The following is a 23,372-nucleotide window of genomic DNA, read 5'->3' on the forward strand; positions in this document are numbered from 1 at the left end:
GCATACTTTGCAATGTAGAATAAAAGAATTACGACCACTGCTTCAAGCGACCAGCAACAACACCAAGCCTTTGAAAGAATGTCCTTTAATTAAACACCGACTAAGCGCTTTCACCAAATAATTGGCTTCTTCAGAGTCAGTGTTACAAACCAAGCACAACCCTTTTATACAACGATTGCAATAAACTTGATGACATCACAATCCCACGCAATTAGCATTAAATAACAATTAACACATCAACCTTGTGTAGCTAAACCACACATTAATTTAAACATTACATTGTATGTCACATTTAAAAACAACATTTAAAAATCACATTTAAAATTCTATCTATCTAAAATTACATTTTGTTCTATATATATATGTACACACCCTACCTTTACATAAACTTTAATCCAAAATTAACTATATAATATTGGCCCTATACTTCAAAACTGGTTTTAATGAGATGTAATCATTAATGCCCAGTTGCCTTGTGGCATTTAATCTCAACTGCCAAATAGTTTCTAACAAGGCTACTCTATTGCTAACATCACCTCCCTGATCAATAAATACCCTATCTATTATAAAAAATACAAACTTTTTAAACCCCCTACAATTAGCACTATGAAGATATAATGCATTATGTGGGTCCTTATTCTTAACTGCTCTAACATGCTCAACAATCCTATCACGTAGTTTACGTGTAGTCATACCCACATAAAATGCATCGCAGGTTATGCATGAGGCCACATATACCAAATTCTTCGTGTTACAATTACAAATACCCGGGCAGGGCAAAGTATGCCCATATCCCTTTACACAAACATATGTGCCCTCCGCTATATACCTGCAACTTCTACAGCAACCACATTTTGACATCTTGGATGTTCTATTCCTTACCTCCCTTTCTAAAATTCCTTTCAAGTTATCACCCTTGCTGAAGACTATCCTGGGACTCATACCTAATATCTCTTTCGTAGTGCTACTTAAACAATATTCCCACATTTTACGTAATACCATTGTTATTTCTGTGGCTTTTTCATTAAATTTTAAAATAAAACATGATCCTAAAGAAGATGTTGCACTAGGCACTTCATGACTGTTCACCCTCTCATCCAACCCACGTGCATTATTCAAAATTGGTGAATATACAGAAGTTCTCTTTCTACAAACCTCTCTCTTCAAATTCAATAGCAATTTGAGCGGATAGCCCCTGTCAATAAACATACCAATCAACTTAAACATTTCCTGTTTGAACAATAATTCATCACTCACCAACCTAGAAATCCGCACCATCTGCCCCTTAGCCACACCCTTCCTTTGATGGTAAGGGTGGCAGCTGTTAAAATGCAATAATGAATTTGAGTAACTTTCTTTTCTGTACATGGTGCTAGATAAACCTTCACCACTCTTGAATATTGTGATATCCAAGAAATTAATACTGTCATTATTCCACTCATACGTAAATTTCAAAAAGCTAGTGGTACTATTCAGATATTCAACAAACTCAACTGCCCCAGCCTAGTCTCCTTTCCATATAATAAGTAAATAATCTAAGAACCTATTATACAAAATTATATTCTCCATAAATCTAGTTGGAAAAACAAAGGTTCTTTCCCATGCTAAAAGGACCATGTTCGCAAAAATAGGGGCACACCTGGCCCCCATTGCTACACCTGAGCATTGCTGAAACATCTCCCCTTCAAACTTAATGAAATTATTAAAAAGAACCATCTCCATCAATTCACAAATGAAATCAATCCTACTCTTATCGATATTGTTGCACATATTCAGACTGTCACGGAACATCTCCAATCCTTCTAGTTGGGGGATGGTAGAAAACAAATGTACTACATCAATGGTTAAAAAACCATATAAACCATTGTTTTCCTTTACCTCTCCCAATCTCTCAAGGCAGTGCCATGAGTCTCTCAGCACATGAGGGACCCCTACAAGCACAATCTTGCACATAGCATCAACAAAAGAAGCCAAGGGTTCAGTTTTAGAACCCTTAGCGGCCAGTATAGGCCTAAATTGCAAGTTAGTTGTACCCTTATGTACCTTAGGGATCCCAAAGATGCAAGGCATAATAGGGTTTTTAACCACCAAATAATCATATTCAACCTCTGTAATTGCACCTTGAAAAAGGGCATCCAATAGAAACAAATCAATCTTTTTATAAGCGATATTGATTTCATTTCTCGAAACTCTTATAATAGGGTGTTTATTGATCAGGGAGGTGATGTTAGCAATAGAGTAGCCTTGTTAGAAACTATATGGCAGTTGAGGTTAAATGCCACAAGGCAACTGGGCATTAATGATTACATTTCATTAAAACCAGTTTTGAAGTATAGGGCCAATATTATATAGTTAATTTTGGATTAAGGTTTATGTAAAGGTAGGGTGTGTACATATACACTTAGAACAAAATGTAATCTTAGATGGATAGAATTTTAAATGTGATTTTTAAATGTTGTTTTTAAATGTGATACATAATGTAATGTTTAAATTAATATGTGTGGTTTAGCTACACAAGGTTGATGTGTCAATTGTTATTTAATACTAATTGTGTGGGGTTGTGATGTCATTAAGTTCATTGTAATTGTTGTATAAAAGGGTTGTGCTTGGTTTGTAACACTGACTCTGAAGAAGCCAATTATTTGGTGAAAGCGCTTAGTCGGTGTTTAATTAAAGGACATTCTTTCAAAGGCTTGGTGTTGTTGCTGGTCCCTTGAAGCAGTGGTCGTAATTCTTTTATTCTAAGTTCTTTACCCTGGCTTGGGAATTGTTACTGTTTGGTGTTTCGTAAAGTCAACTCTGTTTCTAGTTATCGGTTGACTGTGCCGTGCGTGATGGAGGGTGTCTTAAAGGAACTATCTTTGGCTGTTAACAAGCTACTTAAATTATATGAAAAAGACAGTGTTGCTGTGGCGTCTAGCCCTACTGATTCCCAGGTTGAATTATTTACCATGCATTCGCCAGTAGCAACCGTTTCTGCTTTGGCGCCTGGACAGAAACCTGGTGTTACGGTAACCTTTTCGGAGGTGGTTTCCAATTCTAAAGAGAGAACGTCAGCTGGTTCGAATGATAGTGCAGGAGCAGTATCGGGGTTGCGTGTTCCTCTGACTGGACCGGTGGGTGATTCAAGGGGCCATGACTTACAATCATGGTTTGAAGAACCGGAGTTTGTTGACCGGGCTGTCATTTCGAATTTGGAACCTACAGTTGCACTAACTTTGAAGGAGCAGATTTCCAGGTATGACAGGCTCTGTACAAAATAGAGCGTTACAGCTTGATAATTTGTTTCTCAACCGTTCAAGGGAGCTCAACCAGGTGCCGAAAGGGCTTCGGATATGGAAGCTCCCTATGGGTGTGGAAGTGGGCTCTGCAGCCTTCAAAGAATTAACGGTTTTGTTTGACAAAGCTGGTTTTGATATGTTGAACATTATTGTTAAGAATAATTGTGTTAAGCTGGCATCACTTCGTGAAGACATTTCTAAGCTTCATAACAGTATCACTGCTGATTTATTGTTTTATCAATATGAAGCTAATTTTCGTAAAGTTATTAGAAATTTGGAAAATTTTGTGGATAAGAACATGGCGCTTAAGTGTAAAAAGCTTGCAAGGGATACTATTGACTCAGCGCAACAGTGCTTATCCACCTGGTAAAACTAGGGTGAGAGAAGATTCTAATTTTAACTTTGACAAAAATGGTATTCATTCTCATGACAACCATTTTAATTTAGTTCAGGATGAGGAGACACCGGAGGGTGTTAATATGGATTTATACGATCAAGGGTTCCAAGGGGTTGATTTTTTGGATCCACCCCCGGGCCCACGCAGGTCCGAGAGACTGATAAACAGGGCACAAAGGACTGTGTTTGCGGACAAACAACATCGGGACCGAGAGAGAGGAGTGTACGAGAGGGTCTATTGAAGGACATACACACTTCCTTTTGTGTGCTTGATTTTGGTTCTGACCGGACTGTGGACAGTGTTGTTCCAGAACAAAGTGTTTTTGTAAATGAGTTGTGTATTGATGGGGGGGGGGGGGTGCTACAATGGGGACAGTGGTTGGTTGTGAAAATGAAAATGGTTTTCATGTTTTGAACACTGTGGCTGATGATATTAGTTTAAAATCACATGGTTCTATTATGAATGTGTCTTTTGATAGAGTAACTAATTATGAACAAGTCATTCAAGTAGGTGAATCAAACAATAATATGATCGATGTTAACAATCAAAATAATGGCAATATGGAACCTTCGGTTGTAGGGGTTGGATTGACTTGCCAAATTTTGCTAAAGTTGGATTTCTTTATTTATAACTACACGGACAATGAAATTGGTGATGTGTATTTAGAGTTATTTACCAAGGGCATTAATTTTGTGCCAAGTTTTAAATTGGATGTAGCCCAGTTGTTGGTTAGCTTGAAATTGTTTATAAGGAAGTTAAATTTAGAGATGTACTTTTATGACAATAAACATATACAAATGAATGGTAAAGAAGTAGGTAGCACTGTACTTAAAAGGAAAAGTACTTTTATTCCACCACCATTTAGTGAGATTGCTGCTCTTGAAAAATTGTTGGACTTTGAATTTAGGAAGATATGTAGTAGTAGGTATATTGCGATTGACAATTTAACAGTGCAAGAAAGGCTGTTGTTAAAGGAACTAAGAAATTCTAGTAATATCAGGTGCATGAAACCTGACAAAGGTGGGGGTATGGTTTTAATGAGCAAAATTGACTACATGGCATCCATGATGGTTATTCTTGAAGATGACAATACATATAAAAGGGTTTCGAGAAATGAAATCAATATCGCTTATAAAAAAGATTGATTTGTTTCTATTGGATGCCCTTTTTCAAGGTGCAATTACAGAGGTTGAATATGATTATTTGGTGGTTAAAAACCCTATTATGCCTTGCATCTTTGGGATCCCTAAGGTACATAAGGGTACAACTAACTTGCAATTTAGGCCTATAGTGGCCGCTAAGGGTTCTAAAACTGAACCCTTGGCTTCTTTTGTTGATGCTATGTGCAAGATTGTGCTTGTAGGGGTCCCTCATGTGCTGAGAGACTCATGGCACTGCCTTGAGAGATTGGGAGAGGTAAAGGAAAACAATGGTTTATATGGTTTTTTAACCATTGATGTAGTAAATTTGTTTTCTACCATCCCCCAACTAGGATTGGAGATGTTCCGTGACAGTCTGAATATGTGCAACAATATCGATAAGAGTAGGATTGATTTAATTTGTGAATTGATGGAGATGGTTCTTTTTAATAATTTCATTAAGTTTGAAGGGGAGATGTTTCAGCAATGCTCAGGTGTAGCAATGGGGGTCAGGTGTGCCCCTATTTTTGCGAACATGGTCCTTTTAGCATGGGAAAGAACCTTTGTTTTTCCAACTAGATTTATGGAGAATATAATTTTGTATAATAGGTTCTTAGATGATTTACTTATATGGAAAGGAGACGAGGCTGGGGCAGTTGAGTTTGTTGAATATCTGAATAGTACCACTAGCTTTTTGAAATTTACGTATGAGTGGAATAATGATAGTATTAATTTCTTGGATATCACAATAATCAAGAGTGGTGAAGGTTTATCTAGCACCATGTACAGAAAAGAAAGTTACTCAAATTCATTATTGCATTTTAAGAGCTGCCACCCTTACCATCAAAGGAAGGGGGTGGCTAAGGGGCAGATGGTGCGGATTTCTAGGTTGGTGAGTGATGAATTATTGTTCAAACAGGAAATGTTTAAGTTGATTGGTATGTTTATTGACAGGGGCTATCCGCTCAAATTGCTATTGAATTTGAAGAGAGAGGTTTGTAGAAAGAGAACTTCTGTATATTCACCAATTTTGAATAATGCACGTGGGTTGGATGAGAGGGTGAACAGTCATGAAGTGCCTAGTGCAACATCTTCTTTAGGATCATGTTTTATTTTAAAATTTAATGAAAAGCCACAGAAATAACAATGGTATTAAAAAATGTGGGAATATTGTTTAAGTAGCACTACGAAAGAGATATTAGGTACGAGTCCCAGGATAGTCTTCAGCAAGGGTGATGACTTGAAAGGAATTTTAGAAAGGGAGGTAAGGAATAGAACATCCAAGATGTCAAAATGTGGTTGCTGTAGAAGTTGCAGGTATATAGCGGAGGGCACATATGTTTGTGTAAAGGGATATGGGCATACTTTGCCCTGCCCGGGTATTTGTAATTGTAACACGAAGAATTTGGTATATGTGGCCTCATGCATAACCTGCGATGCATTTTATGTGGGTATGACTACACGTAAACTACGTGATAGGATTGTTGAGCATGTTAGAGCAGTTAAGAATAAGGACCCACATAATGCATTATATCTTCATAGTCCTAATTGTAGGGGGTTTAAAAAGTTTGTATTTTTTATAATAGATAGGGTGTTTGTTGATCAGGGAGGTGATGTTAGCAATAGAGTAGCCTTGTTAGAAACTATATGGCAGTTGAGATTAAATGCCACAAGGCAACCGGGCATTAATGATTACATTTCATTAAAACCAGTTTTGAAGTATAGGGCCAATATTATATAGTTAATTTTGGATTAAGGTTTATGTAAAGGTAGGGTGTGTACATATACACATAGAACAAAATGTAATCTTAGATAGATAGAATTTTAAATGTGATTTTTAAATGTTGTTTTTAAATGTGATACATAATGTAATGTTTAAATTAATATGTGTGGTTTAGCTACACAAGGTTGATGTCAATTGTTATTTAATACTAATTGTGTGGGGTTGTGATGTCATTAAGTTCATTGTAATTGTTGTATAAAAGGGTTGTGCTTGGTTTGTAACACTGACTCTGAAGAAGCCAATTATTTGGTGAAAGCGCTTAGTCGGTGTTTAATTAAAGGACATTCTTTCAAAGGCTTGGTGTTGTTGCTGGTCGCTTGAAGCAGTGGTCGTAATTCTTTTATTCTAAGTTCTTTACCCTGGCTTGGGAATTGTTACTGTTTGATACTTTGCAATGTAGTTTTGATTCCTTGGAGGCCTCTTGCAGGGCCGCAGTTACTGGATCTGTGATTAGAAGGCATGCCTGGCTCAAGGAGCAAAATCTGCCTGATCATGTTAAAGCTAAATTGTTGGATGCCCCTTTACAGCATGATACTCTGGTAAGAAGGCAAAGAAGGCAGAAGAGGTTTTAAAGAAAATGGAAGACCAAGCTAAATCTATGCAAATTGTAAAAGGTTTCTTACAAGTGCAGCCACCCAGATTCAGTAGGCACTGGCCTACTAAAATTTGGTCCTTTCCTGTGTCCAACAGAGCCTCTCAAGGCAAATCCAGGTGCTGAAAAGGCTCTAGATACCAATCACAGTGTTCTTACAGGTCAAAGCAATGGGGTGCCTCTACCTCCAAATCTGGAGGAAACAAATCACACCCATACAGTAAGCAGTCTCAACGACTTCCCTCTACCATCACCAAGCACTTCTTTTGGCAGCCCGCTTGGGGGGAAAATTAGCAATTCATGCTCAAAATTGGCAGTTAATTACCCAGGACAAGTGGATATTAAACATAGTATCCCAGGGGTACAGATTTCATTTCCATACTTAGCCAATTCCAAACGGTTGGCCAGATCTGCCACAAAGTCAATGGGCAGAGGCTCAGAAACAAGTTATGTCCCTCATGGATAATGGGGCCTAGTCAAACAGTACCAGAACAGGAAAAAGGACAAGGTTTTTATTCAAGACTGTTCCTGGTGCCCAGAAAAGACCGTGCCTGGCGTCCAATACTGGACTTATTAATTTTGAACACATTCCTGGACATTCCAAAATTCAAAATGCCAACTTTACAACAGCTACTGCCCATGCTGGGCAAGAACGCTTGGTTAGTGACTCTAGACTTAAAAGAGGCATACCTGCATATCCCAATAAGGGAATCGTGCAGAAGATGCCTCCGCTTCAAGGCAGGTTTTATGCATTACCAATTCTCCGCACTGCCCTTTGGCTTATCTACTGCGCACATGGTCTTTACAAAGTGCCTGGCACCAATAATTGCATTTTGCAGACAAAGAAGCATACAGATCTGTCCTTACTTGGATGACTTGTCTCATTCAAGCAGAAAACAAGGACATTCTTCTTCAACATCTGATGTTTGTAAAATGGCTTTGCCTAGGGTACACAATAAATGAAAAGAAATCACAACTGGTACCCTGTCAAAAAATTACATTCCTGGGTGCAAGCTTGAATACAACTGCCCTGGCTTACCTTACACCAGACAAAGGCAACTGACTATATACTTCAAACAGATGGCAACAAAACCCAGTTATCTGCAAGACAAATTCTGCAGGCTTTGGGGTTCATGGAGTCCTGCATCCTACTAATTCCATATGCAAGACTGCATATGAGGAAACTTCAGTGGTACCTAAAAAGCTTATGGAGTCAACATTGTCAGTCTGGAAGCAATGATTCCACTCATTCCCTGCCTATAACAGGAGTTTCTTTGGTGGGCAGAGACATGTCACCAAAACAAGGGAGTGTCATTGACACTACCCCCTGCCACCCAAACCCTAACTACAGATGCATCAGACTATGCTTGAGGGGCCCACCTGGCGGGGAGATGCATTCAGGGCATATGGAACCCAAACCAAATGCATCTACATGTCAACCAGAAAGAGATGCTAGCTGTTCAGAATGCCCTGACAGCCTTCAAGGACTTACTTCATCCAGGACAACTGCTGCTAAAGACGGACAACACCACAGTTATGTGGTACATAAACAAGCAGGGGGTTACACATACCTACCCCCTTTCCAGACTAGCCATGGCATTGTGGGGGACAGCCTTGACTTACCAAGTAAATCTTCAAGCTCAGTTCCTGCCAGGAAAACAAAATACTCTGGCAGACTACCTAAGCAGAAATCTATGGACCCTCACGAGTCGAAACTGGATCCACAAGTCTTCAGCACGGTAACACAGAAATGGGGGAGCCCAGACCTGGATCTATTTGCCTCTCCCCAAAATTATCAACTGGACAAATTGTGCACAAGGACTTATCACAGACAAGCATGGAAAGTGGATGCCCTATCCTTCAGTTGGAAAAACCTATTAGTCTACGCCTTTCCTCTTCTGTCTCTTCTTCCTAGGGTCTTACTAAAGGCCAGACAGGAAAAAACAAAAATAATCCTAATTGCTCCGGACTGGCCTCGCCAGCATTGGTACCCAATTCTAAGGAATATGTCTCAACTCCCTCCTTGGTACTTGTCTCAAATACCTCATCTACTATCTCAGCAGAACAGTCATATTCTGCACACACAGCTCCAAACTCTGAACCTGGCAGCATGGCTGAGCATGTAATTCTTTCTCCTAACTCCTTTTTCACCGAGACCATCCAGTCCCTAGCCAGTCAGCTAACCTCTTCTTCCTCCTCCTTATCTAATGCTACTAGCAAACCTTTACCTTCCTTTAACTTACAACCAATACCCACCTCCTACATTAGATCCCTATTGAAAAAACTTAAACCAACCACCCTGTCGGCTGATCGTCTCCCAGCGGAATACCTACAAATAGCATCAGATGCTATAGCCTATCCCATCTCAATCTTGATTAACAGAACTGTAACAGAGGCCACCATCCCCTCTATTTGGAAAATATCATACGTCATTCCACTTCATAAGGGTGGCTCCTCCACGGAAACATCCAACTATAGACCTATAGCAATATTGTCTCCATTAGCTAAAATTATGGAAAGATGTGTTCACAAACAACTCTTACATTATCTCACCCTAAACAATCTTTTGTCCAAATCTCAACATGGCTTCCGACCCTACCATAGTACAACTACAGCCCTCCTTTCTTTTGTTGACTCAGTCAATGGCAACCGTAATAATAAAAAAATATCCTCCGCTCTCTTTCTTGACTTTTCAAAAGCCTTCGACATGGTCAATCACCAGCTGTTGCTCCACACCCTCGAAACCCTACACCTCGATAATCTAGCTCTCAGATGGTTTAAGGCCTACCTCTCTGGTAGACAACAAGCAGTCCAGTGGCAAAATAAGCTATCTCACCTGCTACCCAACACTATAGGAGTCCCCCAGGGCTCCATACTTGGCCCCCTTCTTTTCTCCGTATTCATAAATGATCTCCACTCAGTCATCCCCAAGGCCACCTGCATCCAATATGCAGATGACTCTACCCTGATCTGCTCTGATGCTTCTCTCCATGATCTCCAAGCAGCCACCCAACACTGCTTTTCTTCAGTAGAAAAATGGCTCTCTGAAAGGAAACTATTCTAAATCCAGCTAAAACTAAGCTTTTACTATTCTTCCCCACCTCAGCTGCACTTCTAGGCCAACACCCTCCGCATTCTAATAATATGGCCTTCTATGTTCCATCCATTAATGGTACCATCATTGAGCCTGTCACTAACACCAAACTACTTGGTGTCACTATTGACCACAAGCTTAAATTTGATTTGCACATTAGTCAAACCATAAAGACAGTAAATAAGAAACTTGGTTCCATGTACAGAATTAAGAACTTTCTAACCCCCAACACTAAACTAACCATCGCTCGTACGCACCTCCTCTCCACCCTATTATATGCTTCTCCTATACTTTCATTCCTCAACAAAAGTGAGGTTAACAAACTCTCTGTTGCCTATAATCACATTGCCAAATTTGTAACAGGAGCAACTTATCACACTCACCACTCCCTTAACCTAAGGAAACTTGACTGGTTAGAACTCCCTAATCTTCTCAAACTTCACCAACTCACTGAAGCATTTAAAATAATTAAAACACCAGATAAAACCCCTTCACTGAGTAAAATCCTGATCCCCTACTCCAATCTTAACTGCCTTCGATCTTCCAATAGCTTACTGGTACTAACTAGTAAATCTAATAATTCTGGTGGTGTTGCTCTTTATGCCAATTTCATAGGTAAAATCTGGAATTCCCTTCCCAACAACCTAAGATTTATTACCTTGCTTAGCCAATTCAAAAATAATCTTGAAAGAATTCTTTAAGTCACATTGGCTATGCCCATGTGCTAATCCAGACTAATCGTAATAGTCTCATACCACCCTCTCTCTCCCAACTAAGGACTTCTCACTCGTTTCTTCATGCAAGCTACTCACATTTGGAACTCCTCAGTTCCACCAAACCCTCATCTCTGATCCTTCATAGGAATCAGACTCCTCTTGGTCTGCCTGCACCTTATAAGACCTAGGATACTACTGTGGAACAAAGTTACTTCACTGTCCTCTTAGCTAATAATCTTTACCTCTCTGATGCTAAATATTTTTACAGCACCTATTCTTGTATATCATTATTTGTGCCCACTCGCCACCCCCCTTTTTCTTTAACTTGTCTTTTCTCCACTATATTCTAAAGCCTTTGTGGTGTATTTGCTTTTAGATGAAGGTAAAGTTTATGTTGCTAAAAGTACTTATATATATATATATATTTTTTTTTTGCGCTCCCCATTTGGGGGGCACCTGACATCTGGGGCAAGAAAAACTGAATAAAATGGCTTCTGATGCATGTTTTATACCCCTGCTGACCTGACATCATGGAAGAGGAGACAGCATCCGATGCAGGACCCAAGACTGTTGCTCAGACCGACTGAGGGCAACCTGCCAGCAGATTACCCAAATGTAATGACTGCAACAGTGAATACACTATTAACATCTACATTTATGGTAAGTGTACACAACTGTACTTTCCTGCTACAGGACATGCAAACACCAAAGACATCACATATCTTGTGATATGCTCTGACTGTTCAGCCTTCTGTCAGAAATATTGTACGGGCACTTTAGTCGTATCTACAGACATTAGTATGACATGTCAAAGCAAAATGTCAGCAATGCCTTGTGCAGACATGCACTAAAATGTGGACTATTTAAGCAGTTTTTGTTTGATATTTTTTGGGCAAAAAAAGCCCTGACCCCAGGGGAAATACTTGGGAGGACACAATTGAACTTTGAGAGCTTATTTGGTGGCTTAAGTTATTTTGCCGCCTGCTCGCCAGGTTTAAATGATTGTTTTTGTAGTCAAGGTACTTGTGAATTACTATGAATTTTAGTTATTTTTATGATTTTTAATTTTTTATCTTTCATAGTTTTGTTCTATGGATGTAATTTATTTATTTATTTTACATTTGTTGACCGGGCTAGGCTAGCTGGAGAAATTTCCATTTTCAGTAGCGGCCCGGGGAGAAAAGCTCCACAGAGTGAGATACATACAGAAAATCTATCAAACCAAAATAAAATAATGATAACAATAACAATCATAATATTGGAGTTAGTAATAGGGTTTGCAATAACAAAAAATAAAGACTAGTAAACCCTTCAATGTAAAGTACTACTACAGGGGTTAATTCCTATGACACACACTACTATCTACATGACATTATAGAAATTGAGAAAGAGAAGGAAGAAAAAAGAGAACTTAATAGATATAGTCAAAAAGGAAAGTATGTAAGGAAAGTAGAGTGAAGGGAAAGGGAAACGATAGAGATTAACTGTGGAGAAAAAGCAAAACAACAGTGGGGGAAGAAGAGTAAGACAAATAGGGAGTAGTGAATGAAGGAGTAAGGGAGATAGTTATATTTAGTTAGTAATAGTAAAATAGCTAGTCAGGTTTACTACATGAACAAAGCCAGTGATTTTGGAAATGCAGTTTAATATTTTGTTTGAAAAGAGGCAATGATGTAATCTTTGTTATGTTAGTAGGTAACAAATTCCATTTTGTCCCAACAGCATTGGTAAAAAGAGAGTCACCAGCATTATTATTTGATTTTATAGAACTTGTCAGAAGTTTACTGGAGGAGCGGAGAGAGTTGAGATTTTTATAGGGGATTATGAGTTGTGAGAGTATTGGGGTATTATTAGGTTGGTATAAGATTTTGTGGGCAATGCAGAGTTGATGGATTATCAGATAGTTCTGAAACTCAGGCCAGCCTAAAAGTTTTAAGTTTAGACAATGATTTGTTTTATAGGGGTAGCCGGTAGCAAAGCGGGCAATGTTATTATAGCAGGTTGCCAGTTTGTAAAGGCTTGTTTTTTTGAGATTGGTGAAGATAGGTGAAGCATACAGAAGAGTAGAAATAAGATGGGAGTGAGCGATCCTTGTTCTAGTTGAAGGTGTGAGAAAAGGTCTAATTCGATACAGGGATCCTATCTTTCTGTTAACTAGATGTTCTTCATCTCACATTGCTGCAGTCCTTACACTTGTGTAGTCCGCTGTCCTCGGTCGGCCCGAATATCAAAGTATAAGGCTGACGTCGGTCAAGGCGCATTTGACTGACATCAGGACGTCAGGGTACAAATGCGCATGACCGACGTCATATCCTCAGTCTTTTTTGCCGCATGGTCCGATGCAGAAGCAGCATTGCAAGTGCCGGTTGGCGTTCTGAGATTTTTCGATTTCGAAGTTTCAGACCGAGTTCAAAGTTGGCTAAGTACCCCGTTGGGGAATATTTTAGTTTTTTCTTGCCTCAGTGATTTACCGGATGTCAGAAAAAGTCAATAATTGCATTTCTTGTGGGAAACAGATACCGCATAGAGATTATCATACTTTGTGTATTCCTTGCTTAGGGCCTGAGCACGACGTTGTTGGCTGTCGCTCTTGTGCTAGATTTAATAAACGCACTATAAAGAGAAGGTTGGATTGTGCAAGGTTAGTCTTTGGGAAGCGGTGCAATTATAAAATGCCGTCGGATGCTCCGACGCCCGCTTCTTCGAAGAAGTGCAAGGACAAAGCAGTGAAGCCTAGGCTAGAAGAACCATCTGTACCGGACGCCGGTTCTTTAGAGGTGTTGGTGGAGCCGGTGGCTCCACCGGAGGTTTCTTTGTGTTCCCAGGGTGAGACTTTATTATTGCAAGATGTGGCCTCTCAGGAGGCAGGTCAGGCTGAGGGGGCTTCTCAGGTTACTATACTCCCCTCCCTTCCTAGGGTGGCTAGGCCCTCTCCTTCTGTTTCAAAGGCTTCTCCCAGGGGCAGGCCAGGTTTAGCTTCAGTTGGTGTTACCCCTAGCTCTTCAGGAACTGTGCCCAAGAAGCATATGCTTAAAATGGCAGAAGATTTGATTACTTTGATTAGGGGTTCTATGCCCTCCTGATAAGAGACCTAGGGTGGAGCCTGGGCTGGAGGGTTTTGAGCAGGCTTCAGATGTTTCAGAGTCTTCGGCTGAAGACTTGCAGGAGTACTCTCCTTATTCTGATTCTGATGTGGATGATTCTACTCCTTCTGCTTCTCCTCCTGAGGATTTTTCTTTTCAGAAACTCTTCATTCCATGAGGGAGCATTTTAAGTGGGAAGGTCAGGACTTCTCTGATTCCAGGAAAAGGCTTAGGGAATTTTGTTTTACCCCAGCATAGGCCTTTGGCTATACCTCCTGTTTTGGATGTAGTGGAAGATGTTTTACAGAGGCTTCTCTTAATCCTGATTCTTTGCCTCCTGCTCCTGTTAAGCCGGATAGGTATTACAGGGTGCCTGAAGCTCATAAGTATCTTTTAAGAGTCCTAGGGCAGACCCAGAAACTGTTAGCCAGGGGCCTAAAGGTGTTAAGGCTTCTGTTGTTAAGAATCCGGTTCCTGCAGACAAAGAGGCTAGGGCCTTGGATAGATGGGGAAAGAAAGTTTATACTTCTTCCACTCTTGCTATGAGGGCTTTGAATTGCCAGTTTCACATGTTGAAATACCAAAACTATCTCCTTTCACAATTGAAGTCTAAGGTTGATGCTCTGGCAGAAGGTATTGATTGTAAAGAGTTGCAAGATTTAGTACATGTTTCTGAACAGGTGGGTAAGCATTCTTTGCAATGTGGTTTTGATGCTGTACAGGCCTCGTCTAGGGTGGCTGCCACTGGGTCAGTTCTTCGCAGGCACGCCTGGCTAAGGGGTCAAAATTTGTCTGAACATGTTAAAACAAGGATTTTAGATGCTCCTTTACAATCTGACATGTTGTTTGGTCCTCCTGTTGAGGCAGTTTTAAAGAAAATGGAAGACAAGGCTAAGTCTATGCAGACTGTTAAAGATTGTTTGCAGGTCCAGCCTCCAAAGTTTAGTAGAAATTGGCCTACTAAGGGGTGGACGTATCCTTCTTATGATTCCCAGTCTAGGGGTAGATCTAGACGTGGTAGGGGCAGAGCTCAGGGCTCTTTCAGGCCTAGAACAGGGAGTTCTCCTGCACAGTCTTCGGTGAGGGCAGGGGTCAGTCCTTTCGTAAGCAGACCCAATGACCTACCTTTTCAGCTGCCAGAGCCTTCTCGTCTGGCAGCACCTTTGGGAGGAAGGTTGGCACTTTTCAAAGAAAATTGGAGTTTAATTACCCAAGACAGATGGGTATTGGATATCATACACCACGGCTACAGGTTTTATTTCCATACCTTGCCTCCTTTCAAAGGCATGCCAGACGTTCCTCCTCAACAAAGAATAGAGGCTCACAGGCAGGTTTCTCTGTTGCTCCAAATAGGGGCCATACAGCCGGTCCCTATGCCAGAAGTGGGCCTAGGATTTTATTCTCGCCTGTTCCTAGTACCAAAGAAGGAGAACACGTGGAGACCAATTTTGGATTTATCTATCCTCAACACTTATCTGGACATTCCCAAGTTCAAAATGTTGACGTTGCAGCAGCTTTTACCTCTGCTGGGCAAAGATCATTGGATGGTAACTTTGGATCTCAAGGAGGCTTACCTTCATGTTCCTATCAGACTAAGTTGCAGGAAGTATCTGCGTTTTCGAGCTGGGACTTCTCACTATCAGTTCTCTGCATTTCCCTTTGGCTTATCTACTGCCCAGAGTGTTCACGAAAGTTCTGGCTCCAGTGATAGCTTTCTTCAGGCTAAAAGGAATACAGATCTATCCTTATTTGGACGACTGCCTGATTCTGGCTCAAGGAAGGAAGAGCTTCTTCATCATTTGGAATATGTGATAGCAGTGCTAAGATGCCTGGGGTATTCTGTGAACGAAATAAAGTCCAGTCTAGTACCCTCTCAGGACATGTGCTTTCTGGGTGTGAGACTGAATACAGCATCCCAGATGGCCTTTTAACCCCGGACAAACAAAAGAGTCTATCCCTTTACTTCCATCAACTATCTCATCAGTCCAGGCTGACTGCAAGGACAGTCCTTCAAGCCTTAGGGTTCATGGCATCTTGTATTCTGGTGCTTCCCAATGCCAAACTGCATATGAGGAAGCTACAATGGTATCTCAAAAATGTGTGGACACAGCACTGCCAGGATCTGGACACTGTCATTCAAATAATACCTTGCATTCAAAAGGAATTTTTGTGGTGGGCTCAGGAATGTCACCTAAACAAGGGACTCTGTGACCCGGCCAGAGGCGAGTCAGATTTTAACGACAGATGCCTCAGACAAAGCTTGGGGAGCTCATCTAAATGGAAAGTGGATACAAGACAAGTGGCCTGCCAGACTACAACATCTACATATCAACATGAAGGAGATGTTAGCAGTCCAGTTTGCATTAATAGCTTTCAAGGAATTACTTCTTCCAGGGCAGGTGTTGATTCTAACAGACAACACAACTGTCATGTGGTACATCAACAAGCAAGGGGAACGATTCTTATCCTCTATGCAGGCAAGCAATGATTTTGTGGGAGACTGCTCTCAGTTTACAGCTCAATCTTCAGGCAAGGTTTCTGCCAGGAGCACAGAACTCCTTAGCAGATGTGTTGAGCAGACAATTATGGATCCCCACGAGTGGAAATTGGATCCTCATGTATTTCAGAAATTGACAGTGTCATGGGGAACTCCAGACATAGATCTGTTCGCTTCTCTACTAAACCATCAGCTGCCAAAGTTTTGCACAAAAAGGTTTCATCCCACAGCTTGGAGAGTGGATGCTCTTTCTTTCAATTGGAGCAATCTTCATGTGTATGCCTTTCCACCTCTGCCTCTCCTCCCAAGGGTACTTCTAAAGGTCAGACAGGACAAGCCAAGGATGATTTTAATAGCTCCGGATTGGCCTCGACAGCACTGGTACCCATTACTGAGAAGTCTGGTACGGAAGCCTCCATGGCCTTTGCCTTGATTCCACACCTGTTGTCGCAGGAGGACAGCCATTTGCTAAATGTCAAGCTTCACTCTCTGCACCTAACAGCCTGGCATATTCTGTTTTGAACCATAGTGGGCCTCCACTTCCTCAGCAAGTTTTGAATGTTATTTTGGAAGCTAGAAGGCCTAGTACAAGGAAAGTGTACGCAGACAAATGGAAGAGATTTTTATTTTGGAGTGCAGCAAAAGATTTTGATGTTTCTGAGCCTAATTTGTGTGTGGCTCTTCAATAGCTTACTGAGTTACTAGACAAAGGTTTGTCTTTCTCTTCTATTAAAGTTCATGCTGCAGCAATTTCGGCTCACTATGATTGCGACCCACCATTGTTTTCTCATCCTTTGTTCAAGCAATTTCTTAGAGGGGCAAAGAATATAAGACCCCACGAAGAGCTCCTACTCCTGCTTGGGATCTCAATTTTGTGTTGGAGAAACTCACTCTACAACCTTTTGAGCCTGCAGCTACTTCTGAGTTGAAATATTTGTCATGGAAGACTGCTTTTTTGTTGGCCATTACCTCTGCAAGAAGGGTTTCTGAATTGCAGGCCCTTATGGCGGTTGAGCCTTTCTTGATTTTCCATAAGGATAGGGTATCATTACGTACTAATCCTTCCTTTATGCCTAAGGTGGTTTCTAGTGTGGCTTTAAACCAAACTATTCATTTGCCTACTTTTTATGCAAATCCCCAGAATAAAGGGGAACAGATTTTGCACACTTTAGATGTACACAGGCAGTTGCGTTATTATTTGGACAGAACTAAAGGGTTCAGGCAGTCTCAGCAGTTGTTTGTTTCTTTTGCTTTGAGTTCTCAGGGCAAGCCTGTGTCAAAACAAACTATTTCTAAGTGGATTGGGTTTTGCATTGCTTTCTGTTATTCCCATCATGGCAAGGAGATTCCAGCTGGAATTAGGCCTCATTCCACTAGGGCTACTGCCACTTCAACAGCTTTTTTGAGGGGAGTGGCAACCAAGGATATTTTGGAGGCAGCTACTTGGAGTTCAGTGCATACTTTCTCTAGGCATTATCACCTGCCACTTTACTCTAAATCCAGGGCTGGTTTTGCCACTGCTGTTTTGCAGGGCATTTTGGCAGCTCCTGCTTCCTTGTAGTTAGCCATCCTCCCTTACCTCTGCTTTGGGATTCTACCCAAGTGTAAGGACTGCAGCAATGTGAGATGAAGAACATAGTACAGTTTTGTACCTACCATAAATGTAGATGTTCGAAGATCCACATTGCTGCAGTCCAATTTACCCTCCCTCCTTCCCCTCTGTAGTTAGAGGTGGTTGTGTGGGTTGGGTTGTACATATTGTGTATATATTGTACATATAGTTAGTGCAAGGGTGGTTGGTTGGTTGTTTGCTGTCTTTTGATTTTGACCTTTATTTTTAGGGTCTTCTGACATCTGGGGCAAGAAAAGACTGAGGATATGACGTCGGTCATGCGCATTTGTACCCTGACGTCCTGATGTCAGTCAAATGCGCCTTGACCGACGTCAGCCTTATACTTTGATATTCGGGCCGACCGAGGACAGCGGACTACCCAAGTGTAAGGACTGCAGCAATGTGGATCTTCGAACATCTACATTTATGGTAGGTACAAAACTGTACTTTTTATGGAGTTGTTAATGTGTAGCTCAAATGAGGGATTATTGTCTATTGTAATACCTAACAATTTAGTTGATGTGTCAGGTGAGATGACAGTGGCGCTGTTGGAGGAGATAGAGAAGTGTAAGGGAGAGGTCCTGGATGTGGGGGTAAAAAGAAGAAGTTTGGTTTTCTTTGCATTTAGTAAGAGGAAACGACTAGAGAACCATGTTTCTACGGTATTGAACGCTGTTTGGGTGAGAGAGATAAGTTCAGTGGTAGAAGATGCTGAGCAGATGAGCGTCGAGTCATCAGCGTATTGAATGCAGGTTGCTTGAGGGATTATTGTTTGAAGATCATTAATGAAGAGGGAGAAGAGAAGTGGTCCAAGGATAGAGCCTTGTGGAACACCAATGGAAACAGGCAAGAGAGAAGAGGTGTGGTTATCCCAGAGAACAGCTTGTTTTCTATCTGTGAGGTAAGATTTAAACCATGTGATGGTTGGGGTATCGAATGAGAGGGATTCTAGAGTGTTAAGTAACAAGGGGTGGTTAACCATATCGAATGCTTTGGACAGGTCAATGAAGAGGGCAGATGAGAGTAAGTTGTTGTTGCGGTTCTGATTAATGGTATCTACAAAAGAAAGCAGTGCAGTGGTGGTACTGTGATGTGGTCTAAAGCCACGTTGACAGTTTGCTATTATGTTGTGATGAGAGAGATATTGCACAAGTTGAAGGTGGATACATTTTTCCATGATCTTAGCCAAAGGTGAGAGGAGAGCAATGGGCCTATAGTTAGCATAGTCAGTTGAGTGTCCACCTTTGTGTAGTGGGATAATATGAGAGACCTTCCAAATTTCGGGGATGATTCCTTCTTTGATTGTCCTATTTATGAGAATAGATATAGGATATGCAATAACCTTGGCAGCTTTTTGAAGAAAAAGAGATGGGAGCTTATCGGCCGAGGGGGTACATGGTTTTAGTTTTAGAAGAAGTTTGTGTATGTATGATGTAGAGATTGGTTGTAGTGAAAATTTAAAGGAGGAGTTAGTTTGGTTACGAGGTGGGCAGAAATTGTTGGCATTAAGTTGTTTAGCTAGAGTTTGAATAGTTTCTGTGAAGAAAGAGTTAAAGGCATCTGCAGTCTGCTGTGGGGTGTCAGGGTCTGCATTTAGTGGGGAAGGTGTTTTGGAAGTTCCTGGGGAGAGGAGTTTATTAATTGAGGACCAGAAGAGTCATTTAAAGTATTTTAGAGAAGGCTCATTCAGGTCGGTGTTTTAAAATTGTAGTTAAATTTTATTGTGGTCTGCTTATTGGGATTCACTTATTTAATTGGTTTGTCACATGACTGAAGTATTTTGTATGTTAATAGGAAATGCCCATTAGACTGTTGCTCTGACAAAGTCCTGTTTGTTAAATGGGATGAAAACTTGCTGTGTAGCATTCCGCTGTTTTTTTTCATATTAAACAATGGTTAACTATTAACTGCATTGGTGGTTCAGTATCCCATTTCCTCGCACTGGTGCACTTTTTGACTGAGCTTATATGCAGTGCTTGCATGTTTCTCCTATTCATGAGTACTGTTTGGAACGACACATTTACCCCTGGTTTAGTACAGTCAGTTTGTCCAAGTTGCATTTGAATGAAGTAAAAGCAATACTCTGCTTTATATGAAGGGGTAAGACGGTTCCATAGAAATGGCAAGTCTGTGATGCATGCTTGTCTGTCTAGCATGTCCTTTTTCTCCGAGTGGTTGTTTCTGATGCCATTGGACTTCTGAATGTGTAGTAGGTCTGACAACAAGGTCTGTCGAAGTTCTACACCAAGGCCAGAGGTCATCTCTCAGTAGCCTGTATGATACCAAGAAGAGACAAGGATTTGAGAGGCTCTGTCATTTATTTGAATTAGGCCCTTGTTTTATTGAGGAACTGTTGCTGTTCCGCTGTGACAGGTGTTTGGTCAGTTACTTACCGAGGGGAAGTAGCATACGCAGTGAGTGCGTAGTACAGGGGAACAATTAATTTGACTGGATCTGCATGCTGTATCCATAGATTATAAGCTGTGTAATGAAAACGGACTTCCTTACAATAGTGAATACTTTGATCAAGGACTGCTCATTGTCAACAGAGGTGCCAGATCTGTAACTGCAGAATCAGATTTTAGAGAGGGTTGTCAGTGCGGTAGTCACAAAGCAAGTTTTTCTGAAGGACACGATTATACTTTTTTTTTTTTTCATTTTGTTTCAGTCCATGGTTTTGGCACCAACTATTTGTGTGGGAAAGGCTCTCTTGTTCATAGGTTCATAGATTAGTACTAAGCTGCCCTTGCAAGCCATTTTACGCCTAGCCAATTATCCCTTGTGAGACTCACCCTGCACCTTGTGTTTGTAAGGCAAACACCTTAACCATAAGGCCACCCTCCCACTTGTAGGATCACAGTGTCCTGTACAGAGTTGTTTATGAAGGCATCAAGTTTGTAGTAATCTGCAAACTTGGCCAGCCACAATCCCTAAACATTAGTTTTGGCTTCTGAGAAGTAACCCAAGGAGTGAACCTTGGGGCACTCCACTAGTGTCAGGTCTTTTGGAGGAAGTAGAGACTCCCACCCTCCTTTCTACGTGTGTTCTGTTTGTGAGCCAGTTTGTCATCCAGCGAGTTACATGGGGTTAACTTATAGCTGGGAGAGTATCTTGATACCCGAGCGTGGGATGGTGACCAATGGGGTTAACATTCAACTCTGACAGCATCTGTGATGCCTGAGTGTGGGATGGTGCTAGATGGCTTTGCAAGATCCATGTAGGCAGTGTGCACTGATTTTCCCTCGTTATTGCCTCAGTGACTTTTTCAAAGAAGTCACCTAGGTTAAGTAAGCAGGACCTGCCCATGATAAATCCGAACTGTAGGTCACCTTTGTCTTGGTTCGATAATGTGTGATGCATGGAGTAGACTACCAAGTTAAATTAAAGCAAGAACTAGTTCAGATATTTTGAAGAATGAACCCAAACATAGGAACAATTGTTTTGGTATTTTAGCAGTGTAGAAGAGCATTATTGCCTATACCTAAAATATTTGTACTTAAAATCTCTCCAGAGCTTTACAGATGATGCTGATCGGACACACAGCTATGCATTTGTCTATGGTTGTTGTAGTACTACCTTTGTGCAAGAGAGTGACTGCTACTGTCCTGTTTTCATCCAGCATAAATCCAATATTGAGACAAATGTTAAAGCCTGTGTAGCAGGGTATGACAGTTCCAGTTTCAGGCTAGCCACTAGGAAGCCTCTTAGTTATCCTGCCCCACGCAGTGTTTTTTTGTCTTAGTGCCATGATAACTTGTTCTTAAGAGATTTGTTGAGGGTGGTAAATGTATGAGTTTGGCCTGAGAATATAGGAGGGGGTAAAGATGGAGCTGTATTTGTCTGCTACTAGACCGGTGACATCCTCCGGATCTGAGTATGTGATTAACATTTACTGTTACCACTGTGCAGTGATGCACATTGCTTTAAGATTTTTAACAGAGTTAACCACAAAGCCTTCTTTATCTTTCACATAGGTTATTTTTACCTCTGATTTGATTTTGGATAATTTGATTAGCAAGAGCATTTTTAGCTTCTTGAGAGTTTATTTTTGTATTCCTGTATCACTGGAGCTGGCCCTGTATCCATTTGCAGTGTTCAGTGCCTATCTACATGTTATCATTGAAGATTATTCTTAATTCTTTCCCATATGCAAATGTTTGATTATATGTGAAAAGTTTATTGTGATGTGTTTACACATAACTGTAAGTTCACAGCATGTAGTAACAGTGTTAGGAAGTACCAGATATAATTTCAGCATTAAACTCAAGTAACACTTACCTTATGTTAACAGGTGGTAACAGCCTCGTTCATGAATTCAGTGTGCCTGGTTCTCAGTCTTCAGCTACTATACGCAATCTGACGCCTGGTGTAGAGTACATCTTCACTGTGTACGCTGTAACCGGTCGTGGGGATAGCCCTGCTACAAGCAAACCAGTTTATGTCACTTACACTACAGGTAAATGGCTTCTCAAGTGTTGTGGGTACAGCTTGGCACCGGTAAACATCTGTTTCAAAAGCTGTTAACTTGACATGTGTTTATAAAGAAAAGCAAGTAGTAACCCATGATTGTCAGTGCAGTAAACTGACTGAGGAGTTTTGTCAGCATGTGCTTCTCAGAGGAGAATGGTTGGAAGATGTGTTAAGGGGGGTATAATTACAGGAAGAATCATGTCTGAAACGCCTGAGGGAGTGATATGCCATTTGTAGTGTAGTTAGTCCAATTTTATTCTTAATGAAGTAGCTGATATAATCAAGAGCATGGAGAATCTTACTTTGAAGACCTTTTGTAGTGCATTGCTGTGAAGGCCGTCTTCAATATACTTGATTCTTCATTTTCAAATTCTTCTGGTCTTGCTTTTATGGGGGGTGGGTCTTATGACTGCATAATTGACCAGATCAGGAGAACGAAGGCCTGCCTTCCAGCACACACTTCCAGGCTTCACTGTGAAGTGTACCTTTGGTAAAGGCTTGTATTAGTCCCCTTAACATCATAAAAAGGTTTTATGGTTGAGTTAAGTGTCAGATGGCTTAAACAGTTTGATATTCAGTGAGAGTGGCTGCCCTTAGAATGGAAGAAGAAGCTGTTCCCTCAGTGGGACACGTAATTAACTGTAATTTGTGTGTTCCTGGCTCTTTAAATGTTTTACTTTTCCACAATTAACATCTATCCATCCACAA

General features: G+C 40.8%; 1 protein-coding gene across 1 annotated transcript in view; it reads left to right on the plus strand.

The window, feature by feature from the left end:
• FN1 (fibronectin 1) overlaps positions 1–23,372 on the plus strand; it is a gene marked incomplete in the record, with an annotated part of 4,425,379 nt that overhangs the window by 2,901,595 nt on the left and 1,500,412 nt on the right. Inside the window, 1 exon segment of the mRNA XM_044060668.1 lies at positions 22,486–22,650. Within this exon segment, the coding sequence (XP_043916603.1) occupies positions 22,486–22,650 (165 nt within the window).

The sequence above is a fragment of the Protopterus annectens genome, chromosome 2.part0 (genome assembly GCF_019279795.1).
Source record: "Protopterus annectens isolate FY-2018-M chromosome 2.part0, PAN1.0, whole genome shotgun sequence".
NCBI lineage: Eukaryota > Metazoa > Chordata > Ceratodontiformes > Protopteridae > Protopterus > Protopterus annectens.